We start from the raw sequence: 15,322 nt of genomic DNA, 5'->3' as shown, positions 1-15,322 counted from the left end.
CAGCTGATTTTTCAGTAGAAGCTTTGAGCTAGATGCTACTCCCCCTCTGGCCTGCAAAGAGCTGAAAGGAAACCTACATGCAAGAATGTTCTACCAACCAAGATTATTTTCAGAACTGAAGCAGAGAGTGTTTCCTATACAAAAGCTAAAGAAATCTCAACCCTTAAATTAGCCTTATAAGAAATGTTGAAGGGCCTTCTCTAAGCAGAAAAGGCCATAACTAGAAGAAAATTATGAAAGGAAAGCATTTCACCAATAAAACAACCTATAGCAAAGGTGGTAATCAGTCCTTATAAACCTAGTTCGAAGGTTGAAACACAAAAGTAGTAAAATCAATTATATCTTTAAAAAATAGTTAAGGAATTTACAAGATAAAAAGATGTGTCAAATAAGACATCTTGTGCATTAAATGTGGAGGGGAGGGAATAAACATGTAGCGCTTTTAGAATATTTTTGAATTTAAGTGACCATCAACTTAATATACAGTGCTATATACTTAGGATGTTATGTAGGAACTTCATGGTAACCATAAGCCAAAAACCTATCATTGATACACAAGAAATAAGAAAGGAATGCAAGCATAACACTAAAGTCAATCACAAGGGAAGAGAACAAAAGAAAACAGAAGAGCTACAAAAATAGAAAATAAAACAACAAAATGTCAATAGATACATGCCTATCAATAATAATTTTAAAGTACACATGATGGAGTGTCCCAAATATCACTACCAGTGGGGAAATAAAATAACCAAAGGCAGAATGAGACCAAGGGACACCATTAAAAGAACACTTTTAATGATCAGGACAGGCCCTGGACAGTCAATGAGCCTCCTTTAATATAGCAATACTAACAGGTGCAGAGTGCATAACAAGCTTTTAAAACTGACAAGAGACAGCCGGCCAAAATGATGAAACAGAAAAACTCTCCTCTAAAGAAATTCCAGGAAGAAGTCACAGCTACAGAGTTGCTCAAAACAGATATAAGCAACATAATGAGCAAGAATTTAGAATAATTGTCATAAAATTAATCAGTGGGCTTGAAAAAACATAGAAGCCATCAGAGAAGATATTGCTATAAAGACTATGAACCTTAAAAATAGTTGTGACAAATTTAAAAAGGCTATAAATCAGGTACATAATAAAATGAAGGCTGCCACTGCATGGATTGAAAAGGCAGAGAGGAGAATAGATGAATTAGAAGACATAATAATAGACAAAGCTAAGAAAAAGATAAACTGATCTAGTAGCATGAAAGGAGAATTCGGGAACTGAGTGATACAATCAAATGGAACAATATCCATATCATAGGAATTCCTGAAGAAGAAAGAAAGGTGCTGAAGGAGAACTTACCCAGTCTGGGGAAAGAAATAGACATTGAAATCCAAGAGGCACAGAGAACTCCCCTCAGACATAACATGAATTGACCTTCAACATGACATATCATAATGAAACTGGATAATATAAGGATAAAGTGAGAATTTTGAAAGCAGCTAGGGATAAAAGGGGCCTAACATACAAAGGGAGACATATCAGGGTGGTTGCAGACCGATCTACTGAAACTTGGCAGGCCAGAAAGGAATGGCAGAAAATCTTCAATGTGATGAACAGAAAAAATATGCAGCCAAGAATCTTTTATCTAGCAAGCCTGTCATTCAGAATAGATGGAGAGATAAAGGTTTTCACAAACAAACAAAAATTGAATGAATTCGTCACTACCAAACCATCCCTACAAGAAATCCTTACAGGGACTCTATGAGGGAAATCTTGCAAGGAATACAAGACACCAGAGACACAACTATAAGCATTAACACTATAGAGAACACAATGACTCTAAATCCATATTTTTCAATAATAACACTGAATGTAAATGGACTAGATGCTCCAATCAAAAGACATAGGGTAGCAGAATGGATAAAAAAATAAATAAAATCCATTTATTTGCTGTCTACAAGAGACGCATTTTTTAAGTAGTTTATTGTCAAATTAGTTTCCATACAACACCCAGTGCTCTTCCCCACAAGTGCCCTCCTAAGAGACTCATTTTAGACCTGAAGACACCTTCAGTTTGAAAGTAAGAGGATGGAGAAATATCTATCATACGACTGGAAATCAAAAGAAAGCTGGAGTAGCCATACTTACATCAGAAAAACTGGACTTTAAAGCCAGTAATAAGAGATGAAGAAGGGCATTATATATATAATAATTACAGGGTCTATCCATCAGGAAAAGCTAACAATTATAAACATCTATGCACCGAATTTGGAAGCACCCAAACACATAAAGAGTTAATCACAAACAGAAACAATCTTATTGATAAGAATGTGCTAATTGCAGGGGATTTTAACACTCCTGTAATTTAACACTTACAGCAATGGATAGATCAACTAGACAGAAAATCACTAAGGAAACAATGGACCTCAACCACACATTGGAACAGATGGATTTGACAGATAAATTTAGAACTCTACATCCTGAGACTATGGAATTCACTTTCTCCTCAAGTGCACATGGTACATTCTCCAAGATAGACCACATACTGGGTCATAAAACAATCGTCATAAATATAAAAGAATTGAGATCATACCATGCACACTTTTGGATCATAATGCTATAAAACTTGAAATCAACCACAGGAAAAAGTCTGAAAAATCTCCAAAAACATGGAGGTTAAAGAACACCCTACTAAAGAACGAATGGGCCAATTAGACAATTAGAGAAGAAATTTAAATATATATGGAAACAAATGAAAATGAAAATACAACAATTCAAACGCTTTGGGATGCAGCAAAGTCAGTCCTAAGAGGAAAGTATATTGCAATCCAGGCCTATTTCACGAGACTAGAAAAAAACGCAAATACAAAATCTATCAGCACACCTAAAGGAACTAGAAGGAGAGCAGCAAAAGCACCCCAAACCCAGCAGAAGAAGAGAAATAAAGACCAGAGCAGGAATAAACAATATAGAATAAAACACACAACACACACACACACGAACAGATCAATGAAACCAAGAGTTCGTTTTTTGAAAGAATAAGCAAAATTGATAAATCTCTAGCCAGGCTTCTCAAAAAGAAAAGAGCACCCAAATAGACAAAATCACGAATGAAAATGGATCTACTATAACCAATTCCTCAGAAATACAGCAGTTATGAGGGAATACTATGAAAAATTATATGCCAACAAACTGGAAAACCTTGAAGAAATGAACAAATTCCTAAACACACAAGCACTACCAAAATTCAAACAGGAAGAGATAGAAAACCTGAACAGACCCATAACCAGTGAAGAAATTCAATCAGTTATCAAAAATTTCCCAACAAATAAGAGTCCTGGGCCAGATGGCTTCCTTAGGGAATTCTACCAGACATTTAAATCAGAGTTAATACCTATTCTCAAGCTATTCCAAAAAATAGAAATGGAAGGAAAACTTCTGGACTCCTTCGACGAAGCCAGCATCACTCTGATTCCCAAACCAGACAGAGACCCAGCAAAAAAAGAGAACTACAGACCAATATCTTTGATGAATACTGATGCAAAAATACTCAACACGATGCTAGCAAATCGAATTCGACAGCACATAAAAAGAATTATCCACCATGATCAAGTGGGATTCACTCCTGGGCTGCAGGGCTGGTTCAATATTCACAAATCAATCAATATGATACATCACATTAACAAAGAAAAGATAAAAACCATATAATCCTGTTGAAAGATGCAAAAAAATTTTTGACAAAATAGAGCATCTTTCTTAATAAAGACCCTCAAGAAAGTCAGAATAGAAGGAACATATCTAAACATCATAAAAGCCATTTATGAAAATCCCACAGCTAATATCATCCTCAATGGGGAAAAACTGAGAGCTTTCCCCCCTGAGATCAGGAACACGACAGGGATGTCCACTCTCACCACTGTTGTTTAACACAGTGCTGGAAGTCCTAGCATCAGCAATCAGACAACAAATGAAATACAAGTCATCAAAACTGGCAAAGAAGAAAGTCAAACTTCCACTTTTTGAAGACGACATGATACTCTACGTGGAAAATCCGACAGACTCCACCAAAAGTCTTGCTAGAACTGATCCATGAATTCAGCAAAGTCACAAGGTACAAAATCTACATACAGAAATCGGTTGCATTTTTATACACCAATAATGAAGCAACAGAAAGAGAAATCAAGAAACTGATCCCATTCACAATTGCACCAAAAACCATAAAATAGCTAGGAATAAATATAACCAAAGATGTAAAAGATCTGGATGATGAAAACTATAGAAAACTGGTGAAAAAAACTGAAGAAGACACAAAGAAATGGAAAAATATTCCACGCTCATGGATTAGAACAACAAATACTGTTAAAATGTCAATACCACCCAAAGCAATTTACACATTCAATGCAATCCCAATCAAAATTGCACCAACATTGTTCTCAAAGCTAGAACAATCCTAAAATTCATATGGAACCATGAAAGATCCTGAATAGCCAAAATAATATTGAAGAAGAAAACCAAAACAGGAGGCATCACAATCCCAGACTTTAGCCTCTACTACAAAGCTGTAATCAACAAGACAGTATAATATTGGAAAAAAAACAGACACATAGACCAATGGAATAGAGAACCCAGAACTGGACCCACAAATGAATGGTCAATTACTTTTTGACAAAGCAGAAAAGAGTATCCAGTGGAAAAAAGACAGCCTCTTTAACAGATGGTGCTGGGAGAACTGGACAGCAACATGCAGTAGAATGAAACTGGACCACTTTCTTACACCGTACACAAAAATAAACTCAAAATGGATGAAGGGCCTGAATGTGAGACAAGAAACCACCAAAACCCTCAAGGAGAAAGTAGGAAACCACCTCCTTGACCTCAACCACAGCGATTTCCTACTCGGCACATCCCCAAAGGCAAGAGAATCAAGAGCAAAAACGAACTATTGGGACCTCATCAAGATAAAAAGATTCTGCACTGGAAAGGAAACAATCAATAGAGCTAATAGGCAACCAACAGAATGGGAAAGGGTAGTTTCAAATGACATATTGGATAAAGGGCTAGTATCCAAAATCTACAAGGAACTCACAAACTCTACACCTGAAAAGCAAATAATCCAGTGAAGAAATGGGCAGAAGACCTGAACAGACACTTCTCCAAAGAGGACATCCAGAAGGCCAACAGACCCATGAAATGTTGCTCAACCTCACTTATCATCAGGGAAATACAAATCAAAACCACACTGCCATACCACCTCACACCAGTTAGAGTGGCTAAAATGAACAAATCAGGAGACTAAAGATGCTGGTGAGGATGTGGAGAAATGGGCACCCTCCTACACTGTTGGTGGGAATGTAAACTGGTGCAGCCACTTTAGAAACAGTGTGGAGGTTTCTCAAAAATTTAACAATAGAACTCTTCTATGACCCAGCAATAGCACTACTAGGAATTTACCCAGGGGATACAGGAGTGCTGATGTATAGGGGCATACATACCCCAGTGTTCATACAGCACTTTCAACAATAGCCAAATCATGGAGGAAGCCTTAATGTCCATCAACTGATGAGTGGATCAAGAAGATGTGGTTTGTGTATATAATGGTATACTACATGGCAATGAGAAAGAATGAAATCTGGCCATTTGTAGGAAAGTGGATGGACCTTGAGGGTGTCATGCTAAGCGAAATAAATCAGGCGGAGAAGGACAGATACCATATGTTTGCACTCATGTGAAAGAGGAGAATCTTAACAGAGGACCATGGGGAAGGGGGTGGGAAAAAAATAGATAAGGAAAAGGAGGGAAGCAAACCATAAGAGACTCTTAAATACTGAGAACAAACTGAGGGTTGATGGGGGTGGGAGAGAAAGGAAAAGAGGTGACGGGCATGAAGGAGGTCACTTGCTGCAATAAGCACTGTTATATGGAAACCAACTTGACAATAATACACACATACATACATACATACATACATACATACATACATACCTAAAAGAAAAAGAGGAAAGAGAAGAAAAAAAGAAGAATTGGGCAGAGGCCATGAATGGACATTTTTCCAAAGACATATAGATAGCTGACAAGGCACAGGAAAGGGTGCTCAACATCACTAATGATCAGGAAAACACAAATCAAAACCACATTTTGATTTCATCCTCACACCTGTCAGAATGGTTAAAATAAAAACAAGTATCCGCAAGGATGTGGAGAAAAAGGAACATTCATGCATTGTTCGGGAGAATGTAAACTAAACTGGTACAACAACTATGGTAAACAGTGTGGAGGTTCTTCAAAACATTGAAAATAGAAATACCATAGGTTCCAGTAATTCCACTCCTAGGTATTTACCCAAAGAAACTGGAAACACTAATTTGAAAAGATACATGCAACCCTATGTTTATAGCAGTATTAATTACAATAACCAAAATATGGAAACAACCTAACTGTCCATTACTCAGCTATAAAAAAAGAAAAATAAATCTGCCATTTGAGGCAACATGGATGGGCCTAAAGGTAAAATAAAAGAAAACAAATACCACATATTCACTTATATGTGGGATCAAAAAAAAAAAAAAAAAAACAGAAACAGATCCATAGAGAATAAACTGATGGTTGCCAAAGGGGAAGGAATTGGGGTGATAGAATGGGTGAAGGAGAGTAGGAGATGCAGGATTCCAATTATAGAATGAACAAGTAACATGATAAAAGGTACAGCATCAGGAACATGGTCAATAATATTGTAATAGTGTTGTCCAGTGACAGTTGTTGGTTGAGTTGTTGAATCACTATGTCACTAATATATGTCAACTATACTTCAATAAAAATAAATAAATTGGACAACCTAGAAGAAATAGATACAGTTCTGGAAACAGAATCTTCTAAGACTGAGTCAGGAAAAAATAAAGTCTGCGCAGACTGATTACAGATAACAAATTGAAGAAGGAATCAGAAACTCTCAACAAACAGAAGTCCAGGACAAGATGGCTTCACAGGTGAATTCTACCAAACATTTAAAGAAGAGTTAATACCTATCCTCCTCAAAGTATTCCAAAAAAAAAAGAAGAGGATGGAAAGCTTCTGAATTCATTTTACAAGGCCAGCATTACCCTGACACCAAAACCAGACAAACACACCACACACAGAGAATTACACACCACTATTCCTGATGAACATAAATGCAAAAATCCTCAAAATATTAACTGACCAAATTCTACGACACATTAAAAGGATCATTAACCACAGTCAAGTGGGATTTATTCCAAGGATGCAAAATTGGTTCAATATCCACAAATTAATGTGATACACCACATTAACAAAATGAGAGTTAAAAATCCAATGACCATCTCAATAGATGCAGAAAAAACATTTGACAACATTCAGCATGAAAAAACTTAATAAAGAGGGCTTAGAGGGAACATACCTCAACATAATTAAGAACCTATATGACAGGGGCACCTGGGTGGCTCAGTCAGTTAAGCATCTGGCTTCGACTCAGGTCATGATCTCAATGGTTAGTGGTTCGAGCCCCACATCGGGCTCTGTGCTGACAGCTAGCACAGAGCCTGGAGCCTGCTTCACATTCTGTATCTCCCTCTCTCTCTCTGACCCTCCCCCGCTCGTGCTGTCTCTCTCTGTCTCTCAAGAAATAAATTTTAAAAAAAACATTAAAAAAATAAAAAAGAAATAAAAAGAACCTATATGACAGACCCCCAGTTAACATAGTCAATGGTGAACAGCTGAAAGCTTTTCCTCTAAGATCAGGAGGAAGACAAGGATGTCCACTCTTACCGCCTTTATTTCATGTTGTACTGAACATTCTAACAGCCAAAATCAGAAAAGGAACAAATATAAGAGACATCCAAATTGGCAAGGAAAAACTAAAACTGTCACTATTTGCAGAAGACATGAGACTATATGTAGGAAACCCTAAAGACTCCACCAAAAACTATTAGAGTAAATGAATTCAATAAAGTTTCAAAAGTTAAAACAGTAATATACATAAATCTGTTGTGTTGCTCTGCACTAATAACAAAGTAGCAGAAAGAGAAATTTATAAAACAATCTCATTTACAATTCCATTAAAGAGAATAAAATACAGAGTAAGTTTAATCAAGGAAGTTATGAAGGAAGTTTGAAAAACCTGTACTCTGAAAACTATAAAATGCAGATGAATGTGATGATGGCACACTTAAATGGGAAGATATTCCAAGCTTATAGATTGGAAGAATATTGTTAAAATATTCATACTACCCAAAGCAACCTACAGATTCCATACAACCCCTATCAAAATTCTAAGAGTGGTTTTCTCTGAACTAGAACAAGAGATTCTAAAATGTGTATGGAACCACAAAGATCCCAAATAGATAAACAATCTTAAAAAGAACAAAGCTGGGGGTCTCACAATCCCAGATTTGAAGGTATACTCAAAGCTACTGTAATCAATGCAGTGTAGTACTGGCACAAAAACAGACACATGGATCAATGGAACAGAGATCCCAGAAATAAACTCACGCTTATATGGTCAATTAACCTACAACAAAGGAGGGGAGAAGACAGTCTCTTCAATAAACGGTGCTGGGAAAACTGGACCACCTCCTCATACCATATATAAAAATAAGCTCAAAATGGATTAAAGACCTAAATGGGAGACCTGAGATCGTAAAACTCCTAGAAGGAAACACAGGCAGTATTTACTCTGGCATCGACCTTAGTGACATTTTTCTAGATCTGCCTCCTCAGGCAAGGGAAATTAAAGCAAAAAGAAACTACTTAGACTATATCAAACTAAAAGGCTTTTTCAGAGTAGAGGAAAGCATCAACAAAATTAAAGGGCAACCTACTGAATGGAGAAGATATTTGCAAATGATATATCCAATGACGGGTTAATATCCAAAATATGTAAAGAACGTATACAACAAATAATCCAATGAAGAAATGCACAGAAGACCTGGATAGGCATTTTTCCAAAGATGACACATGCACGGCCAAGAAACACATGAAAAGATGCTCAACATTATTAATCAGGAAAGTGCAAATCAAAACCACAATGAGTATCACCTCACACCTATCAGAAAAGCTAGTATAAAAAGGTAAGAAATAACCAGTATCAGCAAGGATGTGGAGAAAAGGGAAGGAACCGCTGTGCACTGTGGGTGGGAATGTAAATTGGCACAGCCACTATGGAAAACAGTATGGAAAGTCTTCAAAAAAAATTGAAAATAGAAACACCATAGGATCCAGGGAATTCACTTTCCAGTATTTACCTGAAGAAAACAAAAACACCAATTGAAAAGATCTATGCACCCTATGTTTACAGCCACCTAAGTGTCCATTGATAGGTGAAAGGATAAAGATGATGGGGGGGGGGATCCACAATGGAATATTACTTGGCCATAAAAAAAGAATAAAATCTTGTGATTCACAACATTGATGGACCAAAGTCCGACAGAAATCAGCCTTATGATTTCACTTGTATATAGAATGCAAGAAACAAAACAAACAGATTCAAATCAAGAGAAAAAATTAGTGGTTGCCAAAGCAGAGGCAGATGAGGGATATGGGCAAAACAGGCAAAGAGGATTAAGAAGTACAAGCTTCCAGTTGTAAAACAAACCACAGGAACTAAAGTACAGCGTAGGGAATGTGGTCAACAATAGTTAATAACTATATGGTGACAGTGGTAACTACACTTACCAATGATGAGAATTTGTAATGCATATAATTGTGGAAATGCTATATTGTACACCTGAAATTAATATAACATTGTTTGTCAACTATACTTCAATTTTTAAGAAATCATTAAGATCACCAGAAGAAAATACCAAGTAGCATTTCAGTGATTGAGTACCGTATTGTATGTCTTCTGGGTTGGAATATTAATTAGATTTCACAGGTTCCCTTTCTTCGTTCCCAACTTGAGAGGAATGGGGATAGTCTCACTGTCAGTCCCTACAGGCTGGGGGCATTATGCCAAATGCATAGGAATAAATAAGTATTATTCCCAATCAGACTTGGTAGTGACTGCCAACCACAGTCATGCTGATTCACTCTATTTGATTTGAAAGTACCTAAAGACAGATGTTTAAGAAAAACAAAAGACCCTAAGCCGTCAGTGAGTGGGAGAGGCTAGGACTCCTCTAACTGTGGTGTGTTCATTGGGTTGCTAGAACCAGATTACCATACCTCTTTGATGAACGAGCCTGGCCGACCCTGAATTGCGTTTAAGTGAAAGCCATAGCCATTTTCACCTTTAACCAGCCGGCAGAGTTTAGGCTTATGATCTCCTACTTCCTCTGTAGTATCTGGACTTGAAACCTCCAGAGAAGCCAGAGCCGGAGCCAGAGCTGGAGCTGGGGCTGGAGCCTCCTTGACAGAACCATTAGGAAGTTCTTGACTTTGATAGTAGAGAAATGGAGAAAAATGAGCCTTTGGAAAGTAAAGGGGGAAAAAAAAACACATAAGTTGTAAATATGTGTAGTTATACTTTATTAAATGTGCTAGCTTAATTTACAAGATGGCATACATGGTCCACAACTCTTATAGGTTCATCTGATTGAGGGGCAGTAAAATTTCTCTACCATCCCAACCAGAAAAGGTATAAAGAAATATTGAGCTTGGTCATGGAGTAATGTGTATAAACGTGTAACCAAATATGCATATACATAAGATAAAAGCAGTACAGAATGTTGTCAAAGCTTCACACACATTGAGTGACTTGCCCTGTGGCTCAGGCATCCTAGGTTCATCTAGCCCTTCCCCTTCAGTCAGATGGTCTTCAGAGCTCCTTAAACACGCCAGAGAAAGTACACACCATCTTAGTACATGTCCTAATTTGTTATACTCATTTTGTTATTAATTGACACTTCTGCTATGCCAAACTCCTTACCATCTTTAAATACTTTTAATCCATCTCATCTCCCTAACCATGTGAAGAAGAGTGGGTGATGGTCTTGAATACAAAAGAGGCATATAGCACAGGAAACATATGACTATTTTTTAATAGAATTAATAGCTTGGTAGACTGGTATTTAATTGAGAGAATCAAAAAGGTAGATTTGAATATGGTAAGATCCTGGATCAGCAGTTAAATTGCTGCCCATGTGTGTTCAGGACATTTATTAGGCAATGAGTAGAAAATCAGGCAATTGAAAGTGAGGACAATGTGTGCTCTGCCCCCAAATCATGCTGTTGAGAAGCCTGGCTAAAATTAGATTGGGGTCCTCTGGTTATCATCTCTCTTACTAACCACAAAACCACATTTTCTTTTCTAAATAAGAGTAGCCAAGAACCTCGTAGTTACCCAATTCAATTACATTTCAGACCTTACAGCGATATACTTGCAAATGTTACACATATCTTTCTGTCCTTAAGATGTGGAAAGTTCAGCCAGCATTACCTTGATTCCCAAACCAGAAAGAGACCCCACAAAAAAAGGAGAATTACAGGCCAATATCCCTGGTGAACATGATGCAGAAATACTCCACGAGATACTAGCAAGTCGAATTCAACAGCATATAGAAAGAATTATTCACCATGATCAAGTGGGATTCATTCCTGGGCTGCAGGGCTGGTTCAATTTTCGCAAAGCAATCAATGTGATACACCACATTAATAAAAGAAAGGATAAGAACCATATGATCCTGTCAATAGATTCAGAAAAAAGCATTTGACATAATACAGCATCTTTCTTAATAAAGACCCTCAAGAAAGTCAGAATAGAAGGAACATATCTAAACATCATAAAAGCCATTTATGAAAAGCCCACAGCTAATATCATCCTCAATGGGGAAAAACTGAGAGCTTTCCCCCTGAGATCAGGAACACGACAGGGATGTCCACTCTCACCACTGTTCTTTAACACAGTGCTGGAAGTCCCAGCATCAGCAATCAGACAACAAATGAAATACAAGTCATCAAAACTGGCAAAGAAGAACTCAAACTTCCACTTTTCGCAGACAACATGATACTCTATGTGGAAAACCTGACAGACTCCACCAAAAGGCTTGCTAGAACTGATCCATGAATTCAGCAAAGTCACAGGGTACAAAATCAATGTACAGAAATTGGATGCATTTCTATATAACAACAATGAAATAACAACAATGAATTTACAATTGCACCAAAAACCATAAAATACCTAGGAATAAACCTAACCAAAGATATAAAAGATCTGTATGATGAAAACTATAGAAAACTTATGAAGAAAATTGAAGAAGACACAAATGGAAAAACATAAATATTGTTAAAATGTCAATACTACCCAAAGCAATCTATACATTCAATGCAATCCCAATCAAAATTGCATCAGCATTCTTCTCAAAGCTAGAACAAACAATCCTAAAATTCACATGGAACCACAAAAGACCCCGAATAGCCAAAATAATGTTGAAAAAGAAATCCAAAGCAGGAGGCATCACAATCCCAGACTTTAGCTGTAATCATCAAGACAGTATGGTGTTAGCACAAAAACAGACACATAGACCAATGGAATGGAATAGAGAACCCAGAACTGGACCCAAATGTATAGCCTACTAATCTTTGACAAAGCAGGAAAGAGTATCCAATAGAAAAAAGACAGTCTCTTTAGCAAATGGTGCTGGGAGAACTGGACAGTAACATGCAGAAGAATGAAACTAGATCACTTCCTTACAAAAATAAACTCAAAATGGATGAAAGACCTACATGTGAGACGAGAAACTATCAAATCCCTAGAGGAGAAAACAACCTCTTTGACCTCAGCCACAGCAATTTCTTTCTCATCATGTCTCCAAAGGAAAGGGTATTTAAAGCAAAAATGAACTATTGGGACCTCATCAAGATAAAAAGCTTCTGCACCGCAAAGGAAATAATCAACAAAACCAAAAGGCAACCGACAGAATGGGAAAAGATACTTGCAAATGACTTATCAGATAAAGGGTTAGTATCCAAAATCTATAATGAACTTACCAAACTCAATACATGAAAACAATCCTGTGAAGAAATGGGCAGAAGACATGAACAGACACTTCTCCAAAGAGGACATCCAGATGGCCAACAGACACATGAAAAGATGCTCGACCCCACTCAGCATCAGGGAAATACAAATCAGAACCACACTGAGATACCACCTCACGCCAGTCAGAGTGGCTAAAATTAACAACTCAGGAAATAATAGATGCTGGTGCAGATGTGGAGAAATGGGAACCCTCTTGCACTGTTGGTGGGAATACAAACTGGTATAGCCATTCTGGAAAACAGTGTGGAGTTCCTCAAAAAATTAAAAATAGAACTACCCTACAACCCAGCAATAGCACTACTAGGAATTTATCCAAAGGTTACAGGAGTGCTGATGCATAAGGGCACATATACCCCAATGTTTATAGCAGTGCTTTCAACAACAGCCTAAATGTCCATCAACTGATGAATGGATAAAAAAGATGTGGTTTATATATATAATGGAATACTACATGGCAATGAGAAAGAATGAAATCCTGCTATTTGCAGCAGTGTGGATGGAATTGGAAAATATTATGCTAAGTGAAATCAGACAGATTTCATGTTTTCATTCATATGTGGAACAGGAGAAACTTAACAGAAGACCATGGGGAAAGGGAAGGGGAAAATAGTTACAAAGAGGGAGGGAGGCAAACCATAAGAGACTCTTAAAATACAGAGAACAAACTGAGGGTTGATGGGGGTTGGAGGAGAGAGGAAAATGGGTGATGACCATTAAGGAGGGCACTTGTTGCGATGAGCACTGGGTGTTGTATATAAGTGATGAATCTACCCCCAAAACCAAGAGCACACTGTACATACTGTATGTTATCCAATTTGATAATAAATTATATAAAAATTAATAAAATAAAATCACTACACAAAGGCAAATCAACTGTATGTGATCATAGCAGCTAATACTGAGGACAAGTACAGTAACATTAAACACTTAGTGAGTTTTTATTCACTTTCAGATATCAGGGTGCCTAGTATGTGCCAGGAACCAGTTTAGGTGTTCGTTTCATTTATGGTTATATCTCAAAGATCCACTGACCCCTGTGTAGAACCTGCTTTAGAGGGGGTGAAGGGAAGGGGAGGAAGATGGAGAGGGTGTCTTTTTCAAAGTTCTCACTAATATAAGTGAGAACTGCTCCTAGCAGCTTCAGCTGTCCTTAAGCCAAAAGCTAGCTCCCTATACATTCTCCATTTAGTTGATCTATGCCCTATAGAACACCTCAAAAATAAGGACTTCTCACATAATAGCCTTCTGAATTCTTTTATATGCATCTATATATGCACACACTATATTTACCACATTCTAAAAATCCATTCATCTGTCAGTGGACACTTGAGTTGATTCCATCTTTTGGTTATTGTGACTTAATCTGTGGTCTAACATATGGTTTATCCCAGAGAATGTCCTATGTGCACTTAGAAAGAATGTGTTTTGTTGTCTGGTAGAGTGTGCTCTGTATTTGTTAGATCTAGTTAATTTGGTTCAAGTCCTTGAGTTCCTTATCTTCTGTCTGGTGGCTCTATCCAAGATTGAGAATGAGGAGTCTCCCAACTATTATTGTGGAATTATCTATTTCTACTTCCAAGTGTGTCAATGTGTGCTTCATGTTTTTTCCAGCTTTATTAATGTGTGATTGACAAACCGTATACATTCAAGGTGTATCTACAGTGTGGTTTGATATACATACACACTGTGAAGTGATCACCACAATCAAGTTAATTAACATATCTGTCACCTTACATAGTTACCACTTAGCCTTTTGAATTCCTTTTTTATTTTTATGTTTATTTTTTAAAGAGAGGGACAGAGCATGAGCAGGGAGGGGCGAGGCAGAGAGAGAGGGAGACAGAATCCGAAGCAGGCTCCAGGCTCTGAGCTGTCAGTGCAGGGCTCAACGCAGGGCTCAAACTCACAAACCTGAGATCATAACCTGAGCCAAAGTCAGAAGCTTAACCAACTGAGCCACCCAGGGCCCCCAGCTTTTTGAATTCTTGAAGATATTCTCCTTTTCTCCCCAAAAGTGTATGCTTATTCAAGCTCAATACTCACATGGTGATTTCTAGAACGTCTGCTCCAGCTACCTTTCTCGATACTGGACTTCTTATAGTCATGTTCTCAGAACTGGACATGACGTTGACTTAAACCACATTTCTATGTGCCACGCATTATTCTGAATACTCTAAATATTAGCTCAGATCACACTTCACAGTAGGCATCCCCATTTTACAACTAAGGAAACAAGTACAGGAAGGGTAACTTGCCCAAAAATACATTACTAGTCTGACCAATTATCCTCTCCAAAGCCAAGTGTAGGTAACTTTAAATTGCCTTTTTGGGGTGAGGGCAGTAGAA

The 15,322-nt window shown here is 37.5% G+C and overlaps 1 protein-coding gene across 1 annotated transcript in view; it reads right to left on the bottom strand.

The window, feature by feature from the left end:
- Positions 1-15,322, bottom strand: part of PDZK1 (PDZ domain containing 1) — a 44,783-nt gene that overhangs the window by 3,583 nt on the left and 25,878 nt on the right. The window contains exon 7 of the mRNA XM_029945988.1: positions 10,165-10,407. Coding sequence (XP_029801848.1) covers positions 10,165-10,407 — 243 coding nt within the window. The remainder of the gene's footprint in view (positions 1-10,164; positions 10,408-15,322) is intronic.

The sequence above is a fragment of the Suricata suricatta genome, chromosome 8, assembly GCF_006229205.1.
Source record: "Suricata suricatta isolate VVHF042 chromosome 8, meerkat_22Aug2017_6uvM2_HiC, whole genome shotgun sequence".
In the NCBI taxonomy this organism is placed as follows: Eukaryota; Metazoa; Chordata; class Mammalia; order Carnivora; family Herpestidae; genus Suricata; species Suricata suricatta.
This window is presented reverse-complemented; position numbering and strand designations above follow the sequence as displayed.